At 45.4% G+C, this 25,823-nt stretch overlaps 1 protein-coding gene across 4 annotated transcripts; it reads right to left on the reverse strand.

Annotated features, from left to right (window-relative positions):
• Nucleotides 1-231: 231 nt before the first annotated feature.
• On the reverse strand, nt 232-25,247 carry MDM4 (MDM4 regulator of p53). Of its 4 annotated transcripts, none has more exons than XM_083812585.1 (11): nt 25,091-25,247; nt 18,974-19,080; nt 16,367-16,441; nt 14,689-14,822; nt 14,232-14,281; nt 11,316-11,377; nt 10,452-10,548; nt 8,910-9,070; nt 8,215-8,349; nt 7,322-7,402; nt 232-6,104 (listed from the first exon to the last, which is right to left on the reverse strand). In XM_083812585.1, exons 2-11 carry the CDS (start codon nt 19,046-19,048, stop codon nt 5,550-5,552), a joined length of 1,425 nt encoding a protein of 474 aa, XP_083668711.1. In that variant the 5' UTR covers nt 19,049-19,080; nt 25,091-25,247; the 3' UTR covers nt 232-5,549. The 4 variants fall into 4 exon arrangements, with proteins under 4 accessions (XP_083668711.1, XP_083668712.1, XP_083668713.1 ...); XM_083812586.1 differs by lacking the exon at nt 25,091-25,247 and adding an exon at nt 20,874-21,012; XM_083812587.1 differs by lacking the exon at nt 25,091-25,247 and adding an exon at nt 20,967-20,988.
• Nucleotides 25,248-25,823: the final 576 nt, after the last annotated feature.

Genomic DNA, 25,823 nt, shown 5'->3' on the forward strand with positions numbered 1-25,823 from the left:
ACAAGTGTTGGTGGCAATGGGACTGGGGAACTGCTCCGGCTTAAAAACAGCAAGTAGGTGTTCAGGCTGGCACAGACGAAACCTGGGCTGTTCTCATGCTGCCACTGCCGCTGACTTCTGCGGATGCAAATACTTGCACTGTAACTTCCCCTCTCAGCTGCGAGGCAGACACATCCTGAGGGAGGGAAGGTCTCAGGGAAGGCAAGCACACAAAGACCACAGGCTACGTAACTGGTAACAGGCCTTTACTTAAAGTTTTCCCCGAAACACAGTACAAATGAAAAAATAAACCTACATTGCCATAGAAGGCGATCGATTTAATTGGATTTATGCTGTGGACACAAAAACAGGTCCATGACACGTGCCTTTTTTAAATAGTGCAAACACACAGAGGCTGGTTATTGGGTCGCTGTGCGGGTGGGTGTTCAGATCCAGGTTCAGACTCGGGAACAGCGGGCTGCAGGGGAAGGGTGCTAGTGAGACGGGGCAGGAAAGCATTCCTTCCAGAAGAGCAAGTCTTTGTTATCTTTGCCAGAGGTAAAACATGTTTGTTCATACCTTGTGTATCTTCGTGGACTGACCGTCAAAGGCAGTTGTCTTCTAGGAGTAAGGGACTGAAGCTAATTGCAGAGTTCAGCAGCTACAGATTCCTACAACACCTGCTCAGAGTGGCAGGCATGGGGTGTCCGTGCGTGTGTGGGCAGCAAACGCACATTACCAGGGTAATAGCACAAAAACACAGAACTGCAATCATAACAGCTGCCTGTATGCATCATAAACAAGTGCAAGCAAGTTGCTGAGGTGTGTAACACAGCTTGGGGCTGCTGACCATTCTGATTTTGCTCGCCAGACAACACCAGGCGGTTACAGGCATGGTCTCACTGATTTTCTAAGCAGCAAGGAAAATTCCAGCCACTTTGGACAGATAACCAAAGGATTTCCAGAGCAGGAAAGCTGCTGCCTGGAGGCAACCTGTTTCTGGAGATGTTGGAGATGTTCCAAGCACACAATGTTTATCAGCCTCACATCACCTGTGGATGTCCTTCTTGACCTTGAAAGATCAGCCTCGCAGCGCCTCCTTTTCAAGAATCGCAACACTACTTGCAGGTGCAAGCATGCACAGGATTCAGGGAGTTTCTTCCGCACCTCACGCACCATGGCAAGAGTAAAGCCAGAATGGAGACCGGTGCCCTGGCTCTGCATCCTTTCTTCAACCACTTAATCATGCTGTCTTCCGAAACAGTCAGCCTCCACTGAAGGCCTCTAATGAGAACATTTCTCTTCTTCCAGGAGAGGAAGATGAAGCTCAGAACAGGCAAAGAGTGAGCAGGCAACTGCAAGCTACCCCAGTGGGTTTTGAAGCTCAGTTTCCAGGCCACTTCCATTTGTCAACAGCCACTTTTTTTTTTTTTTTTTAAGGACAGCTTCTCAGTAGCACACACAATCACTGCTGGATGCAGAACGATGGGGAGGACCCTGGCTAGCTGCACCACGGGTTCCATCATAGTCATGCACCGTAATAAATAAGTTACGCACAGAGGCAGAAAGTTCGCAACAGTCTTCAATGAAACACCCAGCATTCAGAAGAAACAAGCACTCTGGGGGCTGCTCCAAAGGCTCTCTGTAATTCACGTAGCAGCTTTGGTGAGGCTAAATTTGGCTCCGTGATACATCTCAGCAGAGGATGGACACGGATTTTTGAACAGACAGATGAAGCAAAGGCTGATATGCCGGCTGCATCAGTAAATAATAGTCACTGGGAACTGCAAAGAGGCACTTAAACTGGAAAGACTTGCAGGAGCGAATGCAGTGAACGCGGTGTGGGTACCTCTGGCTGCCAAAACAGAATGAAGGCAAATGATGTACAGTGTTTTGCAACAAAGAGCACTATAACGTACTGAGCGGCAGTATACAGCTGTGAGGCTTATGGTTCCCATGCTGTTTCAACGTAGGTCCAAGTAAGAAGTTTGGTGGTTCTAGGATTAAACGGTGCCAGAAGATCTGAGTGAAAAGCAGAGGTATCTGTGGATGAAGCCCAGCCTATGGGCACACTCACGCTGGGGAGACTTCAGCAGGTTCCTGAGGAACAGCAACCAATGTCACTGGAGAAAGGAGCAGTGAAACAGAGACCTTCCTAATCTGACAGTCAAAAGACAGCTGTGCTCCACGCTTCGAACAGACACGCAGCAATGCCTGCTAATGCTCGCCCGAGGACCACTTCTGCCGTATTGCACTTCATAGTAAAACCTCACTGAGAGAGAAAAACTGCCATGAGTGGTGAGTGATGTGACAGCAACGTTGTAGTCAGAGAACTTGAGTTCACACCCATCTCAGGTAGATGCTCAGCTCCTCCAACAAAAGGCAGTTCTGAACAGGAGTCCACATTAGCTGTCACATCTGTAGAAAGGGAAACCAACAGCACTGCCGGGCCGACATCTCATGGCATTGCGGCATAAATATTACGACCAAGTGCTTTGAGCTAGTTCTTCAACTCATACCTCAAGCCTGCACTTCCTCAAAAGTGTCAGAAAAAAAATAAAAAGAGCAGCTCTTGCTGAATTACAACCTTTTTAGCCTTATACTTAAAGCAATAAAATGTTCTTCTTCCCTCCTTTTCCCTCACCACCCCCCCCCGCCCCAAAGCATAGCCACAAGGTGGACAGTTACATCTCATCACAACGTGCTTGTGCTGCAATAGCTTATTCTTCTATAAAAGGAAGATCAACTGTAACATTGTGAGACATTACGACTGCTATTTCAGTTCAAAAGAATAAGAACTTGTCAAATGCATGTTGTAAACACCGTGGTTATACTCAACAAGAAGTCACAGATAAGAAGGTCGTTACCCCAAAACGTATCCTGCTGATTTGGATTTTATCACAACAGCAACAGCAATTTTCATTTAACAATGGAAGCTGCATACAGATCTCAGTAGGATTTTGGTAAGGATATTCAACCCCTTACAGAAACCTAAACTCTCCTTACATTTTTTTGGTCAACACAAATTACATGCTTTTCAGTGCAGCCACACCTGACCAATTCAGTAAGACTGCCTTGAGCAAAATGTTTTGTTTTTAGAAGCAATTGGGGTGAGGGGAGATTCACAGTATCCAGAAGTGCCACAATGCACGCTGCCTGAGCCCACGCTCCTGAAAGGGAAGCAACTACCTGGCAGGAACTCCCTTCTGTGATTCGAGGAGATAACACCACTGAGCTTAGCATGATTAAAGTGCATCACCTGCAATTTAAGAGCCCTTCAGTTAGGGAAGCAAAAAGTCATTTTTTCCCACATGGATCTACTCGCATGTACGTACAGATAGTGCAGCAAAACAAAGGTTATCCCCCGACTTTTACAATACAACTGTAAATAACAGCCAACAATAACAATCTAAATAATAGCTGGTATAGAAATAATCACAACACTATGTAAAATATACAAGCGATCTTACTTTTGGCAGTGATAAGGCAGTGACTGCATATAGCACCTACTCCAGTATCTTTGCACAGAAACAACAACTATGACATGGGAGATTGCTGGGACTTTCTGCTAGGCAGGTTTCAGGGGCTTTCAGTGCCCACCTGACCTGCGAGGGCTGGACCAGCAAAAGGAGTGTAGAAAACGAGGGGGAAAGAGCCAAAAGAAGCACCAAGGTCTAAGCACTATCTTTTTTTTTTTTTTCCCGTTTTTTTTTTTTTTCTTATCTTGAGGCAGGAGTGGCGCACTCCCTATATCAGAAAGGGAATTGTACAGAAGATGACAAAACGGGCTATATCCTACACACTGTACTGAATTCAAACACCGGTATACTGAAAGCGAGAGGTGAAGGCACTATTGCTACCGCATACAGGCTCTCCAAAGCCCTGGAGAACACGTCAAGAACTGTCTTCCCTCACCTCTCTGGCCCACAATCGTGAACTCCAGACTAAATGGATGGCAAGACTATTCGCTAACCTTATGTTTAAAATAAATAATGACCTAGAAAACTAAAAGAAATAATGCTTAATGCATACTCCCACAGCGCTGTCTTCTCCCACTGACTCCGCAGACTCCTCTGCCTGTCCAGAATCCACAGAGGGGAAAGCTGGAAGAAGCATGGAGAAGGGATGCCCGGTTAGCCAGGGATCTCAGGACATCCAAGGTGGCTGCAGGAAATTCTCTGGGAGCCCCAAGGCTTTACACTCCTACAATTCACCCCTGATTCAGGACTACATCCACCTGCCTTCTACACACACGAAGAACACAGCTCCTCTCCTTGGGGGAATATTCTCTGAGCACAAATCCTCATGAAGCCAGTAGGCTGAGGAGGATCTGAGTACACTCTAGTGTATGATCTCATAGCTTAAAAATGTGTAACCCTTTTTGAAGTTCTAGTTGAGTTTTAACAACCAGTAGACTAACCATAGATAACTTCGGAGAACAACATAAATGCTGAAACGGATCTGAAGCATTAAATCACTGGGAAAGGAAACCATTGGAGAGCATTCAAAAAATTAACACCAAGCACAGTCCATAGACAGTGTGTTGCAGGACTTTCCCCCCCCCCCCCCCCAAAGGCCCTGGTTCAGAGTTGGTGTTCCAATTTTAAGTAATTTTAAATTTTTTAAATTAATTTTGTGCCTTGAAAATGCACATTTAAACCAGACTAATCTAGACTGGCCTGATGAAATGCAGCAATGGCGGAAGCTGCAGCTGTGGAAGTTGCAATGGTGCTGTGATAAAGAGCTGTTGTAATTTAACCCAGCTGGCACGCCAGATTCTGAGCTAACACTGGACAGGCTTCAACAAAGCAACAACAGCTGACATAGAACTGTACTGAAATGAAACAAGAATCAATACAAATGAAAAAAAATAATCCAACAACACAGCACAGTATAACATCTTCCTTGTCTCCCAACTGGTATGTAACCTGAGATAGCTATAGATTGAGTGTTTGAGAGTGCTCGTTTCAAGTCTGGAAGCAAAAGGACCCTAGTTAACAAACACACATAAAACAAACACAAAAAACATCTTATCAGACACATGGATATTCACTTTTCATCGCCTTCAAGAGAACTGATCCTTGGAGAAATGGCTTCTCTAAATTACAACCCTCTTCACCTACCCTTCCCTCCCATCCTTCCCACCCCACCCACTCTGCATATATTATTTCTCAGCTCCAGACTCCTCCCTTAAAAAACATTGCACAGGGTTTGACTGACTGGAGAACACTCCAACAGCCAAAATCATAACTCTCTCCAAAACTAGCTTTCTGCAAGGACCAGTTGTCAGAACAGAGAATCATAGCAAATGACTTAGACAATTTCAAAGCTAGGGCATTGATACCAACATGCTGGTTACAGCCTGCTCCCTACAGGTTTTCATTTAAATAGACAAAAAAAATGGATGCTACTTCATTTGATGCAGAGGATTGATTCCTTGGTGTTCGCGGTCAGTTTGGAATCTTAATTCTCTTTGGTGTTTGCCTGATGAGCTCTGAAGTTAGGGTTTGTGTAGAGTGCAAGAAAATCTGTGTGCTACCTTTCTGTAGAGAATGCCTGAACTGGTACAACTATCCCATAAAGATTCTGATCACCATCTCAATCTCTTTCCTGCACACTGGACAAGGTGATCTCTTTTTCTTCAACATCTTTGCACACCTGAAACAGGCCACAAGGTGAGCAGTCCTTCCATGGACAATATTCCCATCCCGTGGTCTGTGATGGCATAAGAAGCAAGGATTCAGTAATTTTTTTATACTCTCTAAAGACTGTATTTCTTCCTCCTTTTTATGTTCAGTGAAATGCAACAGAGCCTCCCTGCTTTCACATTCTCGTGCCAAATCCAAAGACTCAATAGAGCTGCAGGGATCTACGCGTAATTTGTTTTCTACCACGTACACATCTTTAGGTTGGCCAACTGGAGCAGAAATAGTCCTTCGGCAGTCCGGGACATCTATCCCTTCATCATCGTTTTTGTTTTGCATCGCATCGATGTTGGACAGAGAAAGAGAATGAGCCAGTTTGGGACAATCTGAGTACCAGTCCTTCCGTAAGGCCCAGCAGCGGTAACAGTACCGTTTGCCTGGAGAGTTAAATTTCTTGCATTTGGTGCATTGCCAGCAGTCCTGAAGAACGATTGAGGCAGACAAAAACAGCAGCAAGTTAATGTATTATTGCATACAATTCTTTTGCTCAGCATAGGAAAAGCAGAAAAGGAGCTTCAACAAAAGAGGTCATTATAACTGAGGCTTGCAGACGCATGGCTGCTACTTTGATTATCAGCACTTCAGAAAGCCTAAGGAATATTTTACTGCCCATGTGCATTCGATAGATGCAGACCCCTCCTTAACCACTGACACTGTCCTGCCCTTCTCCCAGCCTCCACCACTCTGCAAGAATACAATGTTCTCAAGCTGTGCAGTTTATTGAATCTTCAGTATCTCACCCTAAATTCAAGGGCAGAGCTCCTGCAATCAGTTAGGAATGTATCTGCCAGACTCATTAATCATTTAGCACCTGATGAATCTGCACAACTAATAGTGGCGTACTTCATTATCCCACAAAGCAAGTGCAAGAGCTACCCAAGATAAGAGCTACATTTCAGCTGCCCAATGCTAGGGACATCCTAATTCATCGAGCATACGCAGTCCAGAAAATAATGCTAAAAAATGCTGGTGTCACCAGCTGCAAAGAGTATCATGATACACGTTTGCTGACTTGCAACAAAGACTCAAAAGACTCTCCTCCTGATTTGGCCATACAAATTGTCTGAAAGAAAAAAGGGGTGAGGTGGGGTGTGGATTCTCTCATGGCAGAGACCACAATGAAGCAACTGACAGCTTCCTAGCCACCTGGATGTCCACTCAGTGGAATGCTGATTATGACACATGTATTTGCACTGACAAGTTTTTCAAGTATGATCACTTTGTATTTGGCCACTTCGGTGATAAAACACTCCTAGCTAGAATCCATATAAATCCGCTCACATTGCCCCAAAAAGCGCCAAAACCACGTAAGTTCCAGGACTGCTCTGTGGCCAGCGGAGGCATTTTGTCTTTGGACCGGGTGTGCATTCCTGGGCTGCCACTGTTTAATGTCCACCCAATTTAGAACTTAACTCAGCCCTGTCCAAAGCAAACCAGATAAGGTCAAGCCAACTTCTCTACATTCCTTCCCAGAGGTTACAGAAATACTTTTTGTTCGATTTTGTGCCTTTCTTGGCCTTTGAAACCCATACAAGAACCAGCTTCTCCTACCCCGACCAGGAGCTGTGAGTTTTTCTAACTACAGCTAGGACTGCAGCATACTCCAAGCAAGGAATGCTGACCTAAAGGATGCCTACCTCAGAGGCAGCTTCTGTGTCCGTGTCATCGCTTAAGCACTGAGAATCCTCAAAGTCATGCAAACATGCATCCTCGGTCACCTGGGAAAAGTAGATATGCAGTCAGAATTGCTGCAAGAATCTGTGTTTATGATGTGCCTGGCACGGTACAGCAAAACTAAAATAACGATATAATCACCATGAGAATTAATCCATTTAGAGAAGTGAATGAAAAACCATTTTATGTACTGTATCTATTCCAAAATGTTGTTGATAACTGTTGCTGAACTGCTTTACAGTTGTATTTTCCTGTGATCGATTCGTCTCTCTGATGTACACAGATAATCATACAAATGCAAGCATATACACCTGGGTGTTCCTACTAAATTCCATGGAAGAAAACATGAATTCAATCACTTAAACATAAATCTGATAAATTTTTTCTTGGGACTAATGTTACTACCACTGCAGCTAGCAGATTCAGACAGGCCTATCTTATACGAAACATTAGCGCAATGTAAGCTGAGATTTTCTCCCCCTCCCTCCCCCCCTTTTTTAAAATTATTAGATTTCAGATACTGGCCAGAAATTTAGTAGAGTTGGTGCTACAATTTTAAGAAATTTTAAATTAAATTTTAAATTAATTTTGTGCCTTGAAAATGCACATTTAAACCAAAACCCACACTAACTACAAAGGAAACCTAACACACCACATACAGAATGGTGACAGCTTTTCCTAAACACAATTTAAACTCTGGATGATTACAAATCTAGTTCCTTTCAAGTCAATGTAACACCAGAAGACAGATGAAAAGCAAAGGATTTTCATGTGAAAAAGGATTTTTTTTTCCATGCAATCGCTTAAACGAGGCCAACCAGTGGAACATGTATACTGTGGCTGTTTGGAAAGGTACCTTTGTGTCACCTTCTTTCACTTCCTCGCAGTCAGCTGTTTCCACTTTGACTGCAGCACTGGTCTGATCCGACGGACTTTCATTGAGGAACCACAAGTCATCAGTAGTATCTGAAACAATGGCAGTGTCTATGTCCTGGTGGAGAAGAAACGAGAGAGACCACTTAGAGCTCAGGGTATCAGCAGCAGGAGTACCAGCACTGCAGCCACAGCCAGTGAACACCTCGCCCTTTTTCCTCACTAACAGCCTTCTCAGCCCTGGTCAGCTTCTCCAGTCACCCCTAGGAGAAAAAGGGACAGATCACTACTCTCAAAAAAAAACCACCCCTTTTTTGGCAGCAGCACTGTGCTCGTTCCCCTTGCTAGCTGGCCATACAGCAGCTGGCCACCATGCTACCACCATCTGCACTGCGTAACAACTTGGAACCCAGAAGAGGGGCAGCTCCTGCAATACAACCAGTGCTCTGGAGTTCAGAAGGTCCTCCAGTGGATAACAGATTGCCTAGTTTATTTAACAGTGCTAAAGGTAACCAACCACCTGATGTGAAAGGCTGGGACAGGAACACAGAAAGGAGAGGCTGAAAATCCTGAAGGGATGTGGGAAGGGAAGAGAAAGAACAAGAATTTATTATTTACTTGGAACACAGAAGAGGAGAGGAAGAGAATACAGTTCACCTCTTTAAAATGTCTACACACCTGGTTAGTCTGAATATCTGTTGATCCATTACTTCTGGACTTGTAATTGCTTCTGAGGTTGCCTAAAAACCACCATGGAAGACCAGCTACATCCCATTCCTCAAACACTAGGTCCAGTTTAGGCTTCTTGCTTTTAGAGAGGTTTTCTATTAAGTCTTTGTCTGTAAGAGCCAAGTAGAATCTAAGTCATGCCACACCTACATCATTTAAGAGACTAGCAGAGAAAAATTTGGCCCCATCTGATTTGAGAAATCTTCCTTGCTCTATCTGAAAACCAGAGATACTGCTAAGAGCTTTGAGGTTTGTGTAAGCGTACTGAGATGTCAGATCTGCTGCACGTCTGTTCCAGTTTATCTATCCAAGCAAACTTGCCAAAATAGTCACCACACAGCCATCAGAGGTCAAAGAAGCATCCCAGAGCTCCCAGTGTCTCTACAACTGTACATGTTTCTCTTTAGCATTACCTTAATTTTAAGGCTTAATACACAAACATGAACTCTTCTTTCAGAACTCTATCCAAGTCAACACAGAGAAAATTCCTGAATGCTTAATATGTAGAAAGGACTGGTTTGAATTTGGTTCAGATTTCAAATGATGGGAGCTCCTGAATTCCCAAACCAGGTTCAAAATAGGAAGCAGAAAGGTAAAAATCTATTCTCCATAGCCCCCTGCTTCAGCCTCCTTCTTTTTAGCCCGCGCAGTTTAGTCTATGATCCTCAACTCAGAGGTCTGAACTTCAAGATAACCTTGAATCCATCTCTCCTCAGTTCTGAGAGCTTCAAAGACACCGACAAGGACTGTTTCTGCCTCCTCTGTACATGCAGCCAAGAAAATATTTACTGCTCTCATTTTATCCAGAAATACGCACACTTGCAAAGATGATTTAGGTTTACAAATTAGTTTCCTTGATATGAGAATAATCTGAGAGTAGAAGGTGGAAAAACAGGAAAATTGCTTCTGTAACATCAGAAATCCTTGAGTGAACCAGCAAGAAATCCCCTGACATTAAAACAAAGGAAATGTCTAAATATGAAGGAGCTGTATGATACTTAAAGTGGGTAGGAAAAAAAAATATCCCATTGTTATTCAGATTCCTGATTGGTTTGCAGGTAATGACTGCAGACAGCTCAGGCTGTGTTCTACGTAATCAGAGGAAAGAGTCCCTTGGGAAGATAAATAGATACGAGTATAATTTCAGCATTTAAAATACCCTTCAGCAAGGTCTGTAAGATTTTTGATGGCATTGTTTAGTGATAGATGTGCTTTTGGGGCTTAACCTGCCATTTTATTCAGTGTTTGTTTGTTTATGAGACCAAATATCCAAGCTAGAAAACAAGTCTATCATAAAATACCTTCAACAGATGTTTGCAGTTCTCTCAATCTTTGCCATAAAATGATGAGTTTTAAAGATTGCATTTCACAAGTTCTTATTAGTCTCCCAACACCCTCCTCCAGCAGCTGCCTGATGCAAAGCTCAATGTGTCACACTGGGGAAGGAGAAGTGCTTGTACACACTGTCACCACAGAAAAGCTGGCACTCACCTCCATAATTCTCACATTTGTGCTCTGAGGTAGACACAGCAGATGTATTGCTTTCACCTTCTCTGATGACAGTGTCAGAACCTTCTTGGGGGCTAAACTGCATGAAGGAAGGAAAAAACAGATGTTAGTCCACCAGAGCTTATAGGGACAAGGGGATGTAGCACTTCCATTCCGAGTCACCAGCTGCAGTACAACACCAAAAAGGCATGAAGAGAAACAGGAGTTTTCTGAACAAAAGCTATACACACTGTTAACTCTTTAGGAAGGCTAATGCATCTGTAATCAGCACAAACAATATACTTGCAACCCAGGAAAAATCTTAAGACTGGCAAAAATCCAAAAGCTGCCATCTTAAATGAAGAAATACTGTGATCTTCGTGACTCTCTGGCCCCCTTCAACGTGAACAGACACCTCCCAGGTCAATTACCTTAACCCCAAAATACACCTGAGACAAGTTAGAATACGCAAAGATTTTTCCTAGGTTTCAGATTCTGCCTGAAAGCTTCAAAAACAATCCTATTAAACACAAAACCTATTCACACTTTTTAGAAACTTTAATTATTTGGCAATTCCTACTCAGAGAGGGGATGAGAGAGAGGGGGAAAGATGTGAAAAGACAGAGCACGCTGGAGGAACTGAGGACTAGAAGTGCTACACCCCAGAGAAACGCGCTCAGAGACTGGTACTCTGTTATGATGAGAACAGAGAAGGGTCACTCTGTCCCTGCTCTGTGGACTCCAAGAACTTTCAGGAAGGTGAGGACCTGGCAGCCAAGCAGCACAAAGTTCTGGCAGTCCACCATGCACAGGTACAGAGAAGGGGCACTCTGTACAACAAAAGAAACCACCAGGCAGTGGGTTTACCTTCAGCTGGTCTTGGCTTGGCTTATCGACGCTCTGTTCCTTTGCGAGATTCTGTGCAGCATCTAGATAGCAGGTAAAACAAAAGAAAAAACCTTCCCTGGTAATAACCATTCTCACAACACAGAGGGTCTTCAGCAAGCAACCAACGAGCCAGGCTTGGCAGACCTCTAAGCAACCCTTTAAGGAAACAGAGCCCTTTATTTCTTAGAGAGCTGACCGTTTCCTAAAGAGGCATCACTCTAGTATTCCTTAGGGTTTGCTAGACACATATGGAGGCAATACCCTATGGAATACGGCAGCTGCGCCTCCCCAGAAATGCAGCTTGATGGAACTATACAGCATGTAAGAACCTTCTTCCCAATGTGAAAAACTATTCTGTCTCCTACGGCCTGTCCTCAAGTTGTGAGCTCTAGGTCCTTTACACACAAGGCCTGCATGGAAGCAGAAACCCAGAGCAACAGCAGAGGGTGGGAACTTCAACTTCAAGGCTGGACCAGATCTACACTGAAGAAAGTGAACAGCAAAAGTAAGGTTCTTACAAATACCTGAGAACACTACTGCTTTCAGTACTTGCTTAGAGAGGCATCCTTCTTAAGGGTGTGGGCATCAAGAACAATAACTAGACTGAAAATCCCACGCACAGCAGGCTCTTTCCTGGGTAACTGAATATATAGCCATACTACAATTTAATCCAGACAACTATGCTGGCCCCACGAGTTAATTAAAAGGCCAACCTAAACAGCAAGAACAATCAACAGAATCTCTGTACGTACTAGAAGAGCTGTATTTAGGAATTCACTCTCTGAATAGGATGATTTGCTAGAAAACAAAAGATGCAAGGATGGCTCCTGCTTTCTCCCATTTCAGTTTAGAATTTCTCTGCAGAGTGCCAAGGAGACATGAAGGATCTGATTCACATCACGAATCACGGCACTGATATGAAAGCACTGAAAAACTACCCCGTACGCAGAAAAGTGGACCTTAAAGTGATAAAACACAGGACCACAAAATGACACGGCTCTATCCCACATTTTTTGCCTTCCATGCATTAGTTCAGCTTTCTTTTGTTCCCTTCCCTCAACATACAGCTTCTGTAGTCACTAATTATTTGATACCTGAAGGAAAGCAGAAGCCAATTGGCTCATCCATCACTGCTTTGTCTCTGCAGTGGCATTAGAAGAGCTGAAGAATTGCCCTTCTAACAATTCACAAGCGACACGTACTAGTCTTAAACACTAAGAAAATACACTCCACTTACTGGAAGGCTTTCTTTGAAGCCCACATATATCAGGAAGTGAACGTAAAATGCCCTTAAAGAGAAGTAGGTATTCCTAAAACCTCCTCATGTGATTCATACTAAGAGTGAAAGTTAGCCATGTAAGGACACCATCTGATAAAAAGCATTATGTAAGAGCTTAATCTTTATTATCAAGATGTAGTGCAGTCACTTTTCTTTCTACAAGCGTACTTGAAGTGGGCAGGATAATCTGCAAAGTGATGTTCTGATAAGCACTGGTTTGGCTAATGAATACAAGTGGCTATCACACAACATGAAACAGAATGGCCTCTTTACGCCCTACAGCACCTTCAATTATTGATACAAAACAAAGGATTGATGTTTCAACAAAGGAAAACCAATACCAAGAGTCATCCTTCCTACATATTTGTCAAAGGCCTGGTCTGCCAAACCTGTTTCGCTTCGTAGTCACACACACACAGGCACACATGGTAGTAAGACTCAATGACCATCTCACTAAAGGAACAGTACTTCCTTTGGCACAATTAGAAATAGTTACACCATGACCGGACCACACATGCACACCCAGCCACACGTGCACAGCCACATGCACACACCAAGTGGAAGGGAACAGGGCAGCAGAGGAGAGCGTTTTGCTGAGATCCTTTGCTCTCCACATACACTGCCTATAGGTAAAAGGCCAGGGTACCACCAGCAAGGGAAACTGCACTCACACAGTTAATCTGTAGCTAAGTGTTTCGACAACAGTCTGCTTAGGAAGGTTCTTTTGTATAAACAGGGAAAGGAGGGGAACCTTAGAGGCACTAATATATGGCTTAAAGCAGACAACTGAACAGTTTAGGGCCATGTTTTCTCAGTTTCTAAATTTGAACTAGTATTTATGTCCGTCTGCAAAAACAGACTAAGCACTCAGGAAGAACTAAGCCCATATTATCTGCTTGGAGACCCCAGGACAAATGACACGAGACTGCACAAATTCCCTGGTATAGTTCACTCATGATTTGCACATTTGTGGTTTCAAGAGATGTTTATTTTCACATGAAGATGACCAGCTGTACAATGGGAACTGGCTGCAAGGGAGCCATCAGCTGACACTAAGTTAAGTACAAATTTTAACTTATGACTGAAGGACTTTTGATGTAGATAGATTTATTTCTCTCATGAGCTGAAAAACTAATAGCAACCTGTAAAGGTTCAAGGGTTTGATTAAAGTCCAGACCTCTTTGGATTGCAGAACTAGGTTAGGTTTCCGGCACTCTTTACATTCACTCTCAAGACTATGAAAGCATAAAATGAGGTAAGAGAGAAGTCACAGAATGCTATGAAACTGCAAAAAGACTGAGAAATCAATAACCATTTGGATGAGATACTTCAGCCACGTTGATTTGTACATCTGCAATATTTAGTCTGTCTGCCATTCTGAAGTTTGTCCACTGGTTACAGGCAGCTGTATTACTCAACCAGCTAACTGATTTCATACCAGCTACTGATGGTGCACACACAAAAAAAGACACATACTCAAAGAGATTGTCTTGTCAAAGCCTTCATTAGCAGTTTGTTCCAACTTCAGAAACATGTCTCTTTTCTGAATATCATTACTTACCCAAGTTACATCAACACTATATTGAATATACCTGTCCATACTGTGACAAACCTACCTGTCATTGCAGCAGAAGTCAGGTTCCGTTTCAACATTTCATAGACTGGGCTGTAGGAAAGAAGGAGATAGTTTATTATGCAAAGAAATGCTGGAATCTGCAGGGCAATTTATGCCACTCTTTAGCTAAATGCTTGCTACAGAGAAGTCTAGCTCAGAATCTAGCTGAGGGGTGCAGCCTTTAGCATGAGTCTGAAACCAACAGTCTGAGAAGACACAGAAATAAAAGGGGGGAAAAGATGTTACCTCAAGCAGCTCACTGTCTGGACCATTCAGAACTGGCTCTTCAAAACAAAGGAGCTGAACTTGAACTTGCCAAATGAATTAGCCAAAAGTCACTGAGCAGGGCACTCCACATTCATGGAGGCTTATGTGACTGTAAACAGGAACAGTGACATCAAGGGTCTCCTGCCTCAGCAATCGCTATCAGACAACGTATGTTAGTTGCTTTTTCTTACCTTGGATCTTTTACAGAGAAGCTCTCCAGTCCCAGCAGTTCTCCCAGCTGATCTCCTCCACAATACACCATGTGTTGCTGTCTTTTGTCATACAGCTGCTTCACCATTATATACTGTCCTAGGTGATGCATAACCTGTGGACACGGAACACACCATTAGCCACATCTGCAGCTGAAACCAAACCACCAAAGGCCCTGGAAATTTGCTTTAGTTTATGCTACTCGCCTCCTTACATAGTGTCAGTCAAACAGTACCTGCTAATTCTGCATTTCTGGCATCCGTCAGTGCCTCACAACTAAGGAAGAGGTATGCTTTACCACACTGATATAAGGTTTGTAACTATTAACCCTTGACAGGAGGGAAAACTGAGCTGAAGATGGATAAACAGGAGTCATTCCGCTACCCCACACTAAAAAAAAACCACACCATGGGTGATAACACTTATCTGGGACATCTCCCTCAGTGAGAGCTCTGGATGGAGCCTGCTGCTGTTCACATCAACCTTACAAAGAACTGTCCCTGCAGAGACAGGGCCAAGACACAGACGGAGCAGAAAACCCTGAAAGAATGGTAGCAAGTCATTCAAGGTCCACTCTTTGAAATGGGAGAGGGAACAATATAACAGCTCAGAGTAAAGAGAATGAAATGGCATGGGGAGGAAGCAGAAGGTATCACCAGCTAAAAGCTGTATAAGCCATTACTAAAGGATGACCACTATTACAGTGTCATTCCTGAGGAGACAGCTTGCAAGATGCAAAAATGTGAGCATCAGTATCACAAAGCATGGAGAGAAAACATCCTGTGAGAGCTACAAGACACTACCAGTTACAGTGAGGAATCCACAGTACAGGAGGAAAAAAAGTGAAAAAAGTTAAGCACAATATAGGCAAGGATCCATCCCCCATTACCCAGCAAAGTGACCTGAATGATAGCAAATGTCACCAAAATTATGCTAACAGGATGCCATTCACTGCAGAAAAACTGACTTAGTGGAGTTGAAATGTTAATCCATATGAGCAACCTGCATTTAATACTCAACTCCCCCCATTTAAACCATTCAATTTGTTTTTGCAAAACTTTTTTAGAAGCTAAATAAGTTATTTAAATGCATAAGTGTTTAAAATAAGTCACAGGGCTCCGCAGGAATATTTGACACATTCATAATGAAAAACCACTGCATTTAATTCTTTGCAGACAGGCTACTCTTGTAAATCACAGTCGGTGTCAGTTTTTTAATCTTGTACATATATTGCATTTTAATCTTAAAATAAATGAATTCACAGGGTCTCTCAGGTTTAGCTGACAAGCCATTTCAAAAAAAACTTAAAAGAAAAATATCAACTAGAATCCAATTTTTAAGGCTTTCATGCACTGAGCAGACAGAAAGACAATTGAATCCTACACCCTCTCAGATATGTGACTATCTATTCCATCTTTCCTCTCTTTAAAGAGGTTTCTGATTTTATTTCACACTCCATTCCCAATTCCTTCAAAGGCTCTCAGGACAATTAACGATCAATCAAATCACAGCAGCCCTATGGGTGTGGTATCCCTGTTTTGCAGGTAGGGCTTCCAAGCACAGAAGAATCAAGAGCCAGCCCCAGCCTTTCCCCACAGCGAGCCATCTGCCCAGCGACCAGGGACAGGCACAATTTCAGTGCCGAGAAACTGAGCCCACCTCTTTCAGCGTGAAGGTTTCTCCTTGGGCACCTGCAGCCTGCAGAATCTTCAGAAGTGGCAGTTTGGGTCGCACCTAAAACACAAAGCAGGGATTTTTGTTAGAACGACAAGAAGTGTCCTGAGAGAAGACATGTCGCCCTGGCATGCATGCCTACCACAGCTCACAAGCCCATGCTGCTAGACCTGCTTAAGGTTGTCACACCAAGCACAGAGATAACAACTGTGGGATGAATTGGAGGTCATGGGAAACACCGCTTGCCTTAGGCTAATCTGCTGAGGGCTGGTACTCTTTTGCAAGTCATCTGCATGGACAAATGCTTAAAAAAAGAAGTTAGAAGGACTGAAAATTAGCACAATCACTCTGACTCAAGTGCAAGACAAAAAAAAAGCTAAGGAATTTGGGCAGACTGCTCCAAAGGCTTTAATCACTCACATTGTCCAATTAACTTTGATGTCATTCATCATGTGAAGAAAGATCGGAAACTCAGAGCCATGGTATGGAGGCCTAGGCAGTGACTAACCAAACGTACTGAGTCATATATTCAGGAGCAAGGATGGTTAATTAACACCAAGGATCAGAACGAGTATTTTCTGTGGACCTCAATCACCAACCAAAATCTTTACTATATGAAATGTAAAGAATCCTAGGAACAATGCAACTGCACCACAACCTCTTTAGGTTTCACCCACACACCCAAGCAACTTTGAGTAGCAGAGGAGACAGATGATGCTATGCAAAACAGCAGCAAGTTTTAAATAGCTACTTCCCCCGCACCACTACTTCATCTACTCCACAAGAATTTTAGCAGTTCTTAGGAGAGTGTCACCCCCTGGATCCACGTCTTGTGTTCCTAAAAAATGTCAGAAAGCCCTCACTGTTCTGCCTGGAAGCTGAATGCTACGTAATTGTGTACAATATTGTATGCTAATGCGTACATTTCCCACACTGAACCTCTTCCTCTGTTCTCCTTTGTCACCCAGACGCTAATACAGCAAGATATTTCAATCTGTCACTGGACAGGAAGTCTAATCCTCAGCACATGATGTTCGTTGCTGTTTCCCCTACACTTTGACAAGACCTAAGCTCTCAGGGGCATGTAATTTCTGCTAGTAAAGGACTTCAGCAATCAGTGTGAGGTGGGCTCACCTGCACCTCATACACACCCCTCCTTTCTACCTTTATAAATGCAACTGTAAGACCTTGTCTGCCTAATGAGAGCAGTCTGCTTACAGCCCTGCATTTCCTCAACAGCCAGCTTTAGCTGCACTACCATTTTCCTGCATAAGGTAAGGAGAGGAGGGATTTGGTTGCTTGTCACAAATGTAATTTGTCACCCAGCTATCTGAGGTTATATTGGCAAAGCATTTGTTCCACTGTTTAAACATTGTACAGCTTCATTTCTGCTGTGAGTGTATCTGGTCTATCTGTTTTCTCATTACTGTAACTGTTAGATGCATTTTCAAACTCAGAGCAGCTCATGTCCAGCCACAAGTCTTTCTAAGACAGCTTCTTCCCTAGGAAAAAGCTGAGCACCACACAAGTAATTCCATGTATCAGCACTTAGTTTTCAATAAGATGAAATTATGTATTTGCATTCATTCATTTCTCTAATGACCAGTCTCAAATAGATTTTGAAATAACTCTTCATATCTTTCTTATTAAAGAAATAACCTAGTTAGCTTGATCCATTTAAAAGGGGTCCTTATTTATTACAATCCAGCCAAAATGAAAGCGTTAGTCTGGAAACTGAGTGTTGACAATATTTTGGTAATAATATCAGAGCCTATTTATGTACTTTTCTGAGCAGTGATTGGAATAAATATTCATACATACAAATTCCGCCCAGGACTTGGCTATGTTTCAAAACTTCTAAATTAAGCCTCAAATGGGAGGATCTTCTAACTTCCTCTCAGCTCGTTTTTGCTCCTGCCCCCTCCTTTCATATTGCAGAGATGCTTTTTTCCAATGAAATGGCTCCAGCAGGTGGGATGCCAGTCTTGGAGAAACATCTTGCTTTAGACCAGCTTTCTCCAGCCACTGTTTACACTACAAATATTTCTTTGGGCTGACAACATACCGGGTCAGAGCCAGACTACCATAGCCCCAAACCATGCACTTGCATGTTGGCCTTGGCTTGAAGCTACAGCTACCTTTTTGTTCCAGGGCTGCTCTAAGAATAGGCAATAACGACCAGTGCTGTGTTTGCCACTTACCTAAGCAACTCCAAAAAAGGCGTGGGGATGCGTTACTGCCTGAATAAAGGGCAACATAGCACATCATGGTGCTCCAGTACAACTGTCACATAGTCCAGCACTAGGAGAAATGCTCGATGGAGAATTTCTTAAGTACAGGTCCAGCATGAAAGCATGCATCATGCCCTTTCTTCTACAGCCCATGTTAACTGCTTTCTCTATTTTTCTTCCCTTTAGAACACTCATAAATCCCTGATCTGGTAGTGAAAGCAACAGATCTTCAGGATAAAAGCCCTACTCCATCAGGCTAAATTCTTCTTACTTAAATGGCATTAAAGAGCTTTAATTTGATGGAAAAAGTGGGAGCTTTAGTGAGGGGAAAGCAATGAAGGTAAGTAGGGGAGATAATTACCTGGTTAGCTTGTCCAAGAGTGATTCTGCAGGCATTCTCAGCTGCTGGATGCTGGGCAGAGCTTGAAGATGTCATTGTGGCAGTGATTAGCTGTTTGTGGCACAGACCTACAAACGAGAAGTTTCATGTACCAGTTAAGCTGAGAAACCTGCTCTTGAGTTTAATAACTTCCACTTCTTAGAAGTTTCAGGAAATCAGCGTTTTAAAAATAGCCCTGCATGCATATCCTAAACGACTGATGGAGCTGATGTCGCTGTACCCCCTCACCTGCTCTTACCACAGACCTGTTTTGCTCTGTCCTGGCTGCATCCAGCTGCTCAGTGAAAAACAGCTGCACAAGAACTGGGACAGAGCTGCAGGGACTGGGGCTGCTGCAGCACTGAGGATGCTTCTGCTCTGTCCCACTCGAGGAGTGGCATGGCTGGGTGAGGAACCTCAACCTGCCAGCTCAAGGGAAGTGCCAGCCTCTGCCACGCTGTTAGCAAGCTTAGTATGTTGAAATCTTTGAGTCAGAGGGGGAGAGAACAGAAGCTGAGTCACAATAACCCCAAGGGAAATCTTCACAGAAGAGCAAAGCCCTGAGCAGCCAGGGCTGATGGCAATGATTAGCACATTCCCCACCTGCTTTTTAAGAGATGAAAACCTGCTAAAGCTGCTGCAGCCTTCATCCAGAATGACTAGATGCAGGCCACAAGTTAACAATTTCAACAGCACTGCTGGCTGAGCAGGTGAAATGATCCTTTCCTGGAAAGGAACAAAAGGGGAAGTCCTGCAGCTATTTGAATTTGTCGAGCCCTATCAGTTTCAGCATCCACCCAAAGAGCGCAGCTTCATATGCAGAATGATCTGTAATGACTCATGGTCTCAACACAATCCAGCACGATCTGCCCCACACAAAGTAGGTTCAAAACCTTCCTTATCCTTAAAGAGAAAGGACAGTATTAATTAGCTGCACACGGGGAAAGAGTAAACTGAACCTGCTGGAGAAGGAACTCAAGTCCTGACCTCTTATTGTCACACAGCATCGCCTCAGCTCTACAGCACACCGATTTATCGCTAAAGCAAAGCTGTTCTGTTTCCCTGGAACAAGTTACAATAAATTCTTCCTTTTGACATTAATCTAGTCGCATTTCTTGCGGGCACTACTGAAGGAAGTCCTGCAACTGACTCTTGCTCACACTGGTAAAGTGGGAGATTAACTACAAAGCAAAGCCTGGCTCCTGAGCTTGCCCACACAGCTGCAACCTTGGGAAAGCTTACTGTGTGGAGTCTGGGAGAGGTGTCAGCTTTTAACCCTTGTAATAGTTTAATTTAAAAATCTGAAGCCAAAATTTTTCATGTATTTCAAAGAAATATCTAAGTTTGCTGCCACGGGATTCCTGAGAGACAGGAAATGAGTCTTACTACATTGCTTCGGGAAGACTGAGTCGGATGCTCAGCTACATTCAGAAGTGAACACTAGCAAAATAACCAGGCTTATGCCTTAGGAATGTAACAACATCCTCGATTTAGACAAAATAAGCTGGACGTTTATCTAGCAGGCAGTGGAAATACTTCAGTTGACAAAAGTTGGTTTTAAAACACATTCAAGCTGACAGCCGGCGTTAAACGTTCACCCCTATCCCTCCCACTGCCCCGTTAATTAAGAAACAGATACTAACTTTGTAAGAGGCTTCTGGTATTTCTTATACCATTACCTTTTCCTGAAATAAGCACTACTGGGGATAAAATCCTTCCTGAAGATCAAGCATCTCTAAATACTTAAAGCCCGATAAACGTGTATCAAATTCAAGCTTGGTAAATCTCACTGATAGCAACCAGACCTAGGTATAACTAGAAATAACTGACTTAATAGCTAAAATCGCTGCTGTCTTAAGTTTCTTCCAAGCGGTCTACTTACCAATGCCACGCACGCTGCCCCACAAACCACCCAGGGGATCCTCTCTACGCTGTACCAGCTGAGCTGCACTGTGGGATCCACAGCTGAACTTACCGACCTTGAACTTCTCTGCTCCCCGTCCCCTCTGTGCCTTTGCTCCTGCAAGTCCTTGTGCTAGGAGCAACTGCAGAGCCCGCCCTCGCCCCCCTCCTGGCCACAGCTGGCTGCTAAATGCATCAGCTCCTGGGGCAGCTGCAGGAGGTGTGAAGGACAGGCAAAGAAGAGCGGAGTTCCCCCCACCCTGCCTTCCTGGAAGGGGACTCTGCTACCCCGGGGTAAGGCAGCGAGCTAAGACAGAAAAAACACTTGAACTTTTTCAGTGCTCCTTTTATTTCAGAGGCAGGTGAGCTAGCGCCTCGCCTCCAGCCTTTACAAAGGGTATTTTTTAGTAGGTTAGATTCTCAGCACTGACTTGTAACATCAGATTCCTCTTAATTAGGCTAACTAGCATGCAAGTCCTGAGACATGTCCAGGCTGCAAACGCCCACAAGATTTACAAAGGCAGCCCCTGGTTGCCTTGCCCAGTGCTGCCAGGACAGAAAACCTCACTGATGTTGTGCTCAGGCTAGCCAGAAAGAGAAATGGTGCCAATTCCTAGAGAACTGCAAAGCCCCTTGCTCCAGTCCTATATAACTTCCCCAGTAACTATATTCCCCCACATATTTCTTGCCAAATGCTTACCCTACAATGCTGGAAGTTCACATTAATTTGCAGCCAACTGAATGAAGCACCAGAGAACTTAGGGTTGCTCCCCTCTGCAGCTTTGGAGCTGTGTAACAAAACCACTGTGGACCAGCCTGATGACTTGGAAGAACCCATGAATCACAAAGTAGTCATGAAGCAACGATTTTTCCATTCAAATGCTTTATATGGTCATGCACACTACAAGGACGAGCACAGCCTGCCTATTTTGTGAGTAAAAGTTCCTGAAAGAGACCAAAACTCCATAAAACCACGGCACATTTGGTGCTTGTAGAAGGCAGGGTTGAGAGAAAAGATCGTAGCTAACAGACCCAGAAGCGGCTGCAAGCTCTGCGTGCGTGGACATTTCTTGGCACTCAGTGTCTGTACAGTTGAAGCCACGTTTCTAATTCGGTTCACTTTTTTGTCTTTTCTGCCAGACTGATGCACTCTGTAGCTTCTGTGCAAAGTGGAGGCAGCAGCAAGGAGCATAAACCAGGCGTTGTTCTGCTCGGTGTACCTGCAGTCTCGCTAACGCCTTACTTCTTACAGTCTGCTCTGAAGCCCTGTCCCCAGTCAGCCCCTTCCTTCCTGCTTTCAAACACTGTAAAATTCCTCCGGAAAACAAACTTGCAGTCTCATGTACGGTATCGTGTAGAGAGAAGCCCCAAAGGGGAGGCTTTAAACAAGCACTAATCTGACAATTGAGTCACAGTTAATTACGTTTGTCCCTATCAGTGTGAGTCCCTGAGAGCTTTCGTGTCTGCCAGTTCTGCACACCTATCTCACCTGGCTCGCTAAGGGAACACCACAACTCCTCCCCATAAGCCAGGCCTCGCTCGCATCTTCAGCCTGTCTCTGCTCCAGCTGCTTCTGCCTTTCTCTGGGCCGTAATTCTCACCTGACTGCATCACCATTCATCTGGGAGAGCTGCAAGATGCCAGCCAAGGAAACATCAGAGCTGCCCCTCCAGTGCCACCTTGGAGGGATTTGCCTCCGTGAGCTGGTCCCAGTGCTGGGGGCTACCTGGGGGCTGCTGGCTGGGAGGTGGCAGCAGGAGGAGCGAGAGCTGGGGCATGGATTACGTGATTTAAACAGGCTTCTTCCTTTACAGCCTGCTTGACTTCAGTTTTTGCTGTCCTGCTCTTAGTTGAGTGCTCCGATTCGTTGTTTGTATGTTGACTTGGCATTTAACTAGGAAAAGTATCCTGAGAAAAACCCAATTTCACCACGGAGAAGCCCTGTAACGCATTACTTATGGCAACCAAAGGCAGAGCTGCGACTTTTAACATCTAGCTGAAACGCTCATTTTAAAGAACTCCTTTTTGGAAACTGTTCTGGAATAAAATCCAGACCTCACAAAGCAGATGTAATAACTCTGAATTTCTCCTGACCTGAGTTTGTTGCTGACATGCTGCATCTGCCGCGCGCTGTGTGCTGCTACCTCCAGCTCTGCCAGTAAGGCGCCAAAACAAGCCAACCTTTGATAAATGCTAGCACTTATCGAGTACAAATGTTATGCAATGCTCTTTCATTGCAAAACCAGTTAAGTAGGAGGAAAACAAAACTGATTGTTTCAATTAAAAAGGAATGCTGGCCAGCGGCTGCGTGAAGCTCCCTAAATCAGCTGCTGCTGACAGTAGTTGTTGCTGGTGATGTCTGGAATCCTGCAGCAGTTCCACCCCGCCGCCCATGCTGTTGCTTCCATTTATTTCTATTTTAATATCTTAAATCGGGCTTTTCTCTGGGCTACTTCCTTAAGTGGACATCAAATCAATATCACTACTTAAACACAGAGATGAAGCAAGTCAGAGTATTAAAAAAAGCTGCTTCTTCACCAGGTTAGGGCTAACCAGAGCGTGCTAACTGTCCCTGTCACAAAGCTCAGATTAATTTTTAAGCCAGGCACTTCAGAAGGAGTGAAACTGAAGCTAGTAACCTTGGCAGTAGTGAAAAACGAGAGAAGTCCTTATTTTAATCACATTTTCAGCAGAACCAGCCGCCTGACATTTGACTTAAGCTGAGTATCTGGGGGTTTTTGCTGCGCTCCTGGAAGAGTTGCTAAACACGTAAGCGTTCTCTTGGAAGCCCGCCTGCCAGCCTGTCTGCCACACAAAGCCCAGAGCACGTCCCTGAAGGCCCGGGCGCTCAGTACCTAAATTCTGACCTCTTTCAGTCGGCACGTTTACCACGCAGCCTCCCTATGAGCGGTGCAGCGCTTGGGCCTGACCCACCTGGCAGGAGCAGCGCGCGCACAACCTGCTGGAGCTGCGCCAGCCGTGCTTGCAGCGCGGTAACGTGGAGCTGCTGGAGACACGACACGAACAAATACCAGGGCAGGTGTAAATCCAGCCTGGAACAGCAGTCTGGGTTTCAACAGCCCTTTCAATCCTGCTTGCTGTTCATTCTCCAAAATAGTTCTTCTTTCAACCCAATCCTATCCAGGACCCAAATTCTTCACCTCTAATATGAGAGTTGCTGTTCATTCTCCAAAACAGTTCTTCCCTCAACCCGATCCTATCCAGGACTTGGTTAAATTCTTCACCTCTGTTATGAGCACTGCAACCCTCAACAACTCTGCGCTACCCACAGACAGCATATGGAACTGACCATCCCAGAAAACAGGGATCTCCTTTTACAGTCCCTCTTGTGCAATAACTGCTAAGCTTTACACACCTGATCTTTGAGTTATTAATGCCTCTCTGAAATTACTTCCTTGTTAACACGGCTCTTAGCAGCACCACTGCCGTGACAGTTACACTGCACAGCCCCTGGCGGCGTTTCGCCCTGGAAAAGCAGGCAGCGTTTAAGGTTAAATCGTGGCGCGAGAGATGACACATGGCACAGGCAGTTCCAGCCAGCTTCACTTTGTGGTCGGGCTGCATCACGCTGCTCTGAAACGTTAAATTTGGCAGCAGAGCAACCAAGGCTGCAGGCACCCACGAGGTCTGCGAGAGCCCAGCGAGGAGGAAGGGTGCTGCAGCAAACATGCCCCAGTGCAGAAACACTTGTCACGTCTCCTTTTGCTGCTGGAGCGCGTGGTTTAAGCATCAGCTACTGCAAACCACGGGCTCAGACACCAGCAGACTCCAAGCGCCCAGCACAAGGCATAATTGGAAGAATCCTTAAAGTCTGGATGTTTCTGAGTGGCACCGACACAGCGCTCGGGGCCACCTCGTGAATCCAGAGCCCTCAGCGCAACCCACCAAACGTTGTACACCGCCACAGCGACACGAACGCTGCTACAGAAACAAGACTTCAAAGGGGCAGCTCTGATTTGGGGTCAGAAACCTGATTTTCCCCCACAAACCCCGAGATTTACCCCCCGCCCCCCTCCCGAGGCGCAGCGCCCGGCGGGTGCCGCACGGCCACGGATCCGCTGCCCGCAGCCGGAGCCCGGAGGGAGGCCGCGGCCCCCGAACCCGGCCCGGACCCCCCAGTCCCAATCCCAACCCTAATCCCAACCTTAATCCCAATCCCCCGGCGGCTCATCTCACCCTAGAGCAGCCCCATGTGCCCCAGGACGCCCGTCTCGGTGGCGGGGGGACAGGCGAGGGGGGGGGGGGGGGTTTCCCCCTACACCCCCCGCGGGCTCCTCGCCTCCATCTTAGCGCCGCGGCCGCCCGCCGCTTCCCCTCGCAGCCAACATGGCGGCGCGGCCGCTTCCGGCCCGCCGGGGGCGCACCATAGAGCGCGCCGGAAGTGTGTCCTAGAGGGGACCCCCGCCGCGCCCCCTCCCCGCTCCCGCCGTGGAGGACCGCGCTGAGGCGAGCACGGCGAGGCCCGCGAGGCGCCACGAGGGGACTCGGAGCCTCCCCTCCCCGGCTCGCCGCCGGGCCCTGCCCCTCCCCCGCCGCTCCGAGCCCCCCACGGACCCCCCCAGCCCCCTGCAGGCCCCCCCGGCACTCTGAGTGCAGCCACGGAGCGGAGCAGCACGGTGATAACGACGGCGCCGGCCCTGCGAACTCAGAGCCCGGATAGCTCAGTCGGTAGAGCATCAGACTTTTAATCTGAGGGTCCAGGGTTCAAGTCCCTGTTCGGGCGGTGCAGATTTTTGTCCTCCCCAGCCCCGCCTGCGTCTCCCTCCCTCATTCACCGCTTTTCTCTAATTTTTTAATTTTTTCTTTGCTGCCAAGGGGCTCAGACGGGTTGCCGGGAAGGGGAGACGCAGCATCCGTCACCGGCTTATGAAGGCTTTGGAGGGGGATAACAGGCAGGAGGGGGAGGAAA

This window comes from Anser anser (genome assembly GCF_964211835.1).
Source record: "Anser anser genome assembly, chromosome: 27".
Lineage (NCBI taxonomy): Eukaryota > Metazoa > Chordata > Aves > Anseriformes > Anatidae > Anser > Anser anser.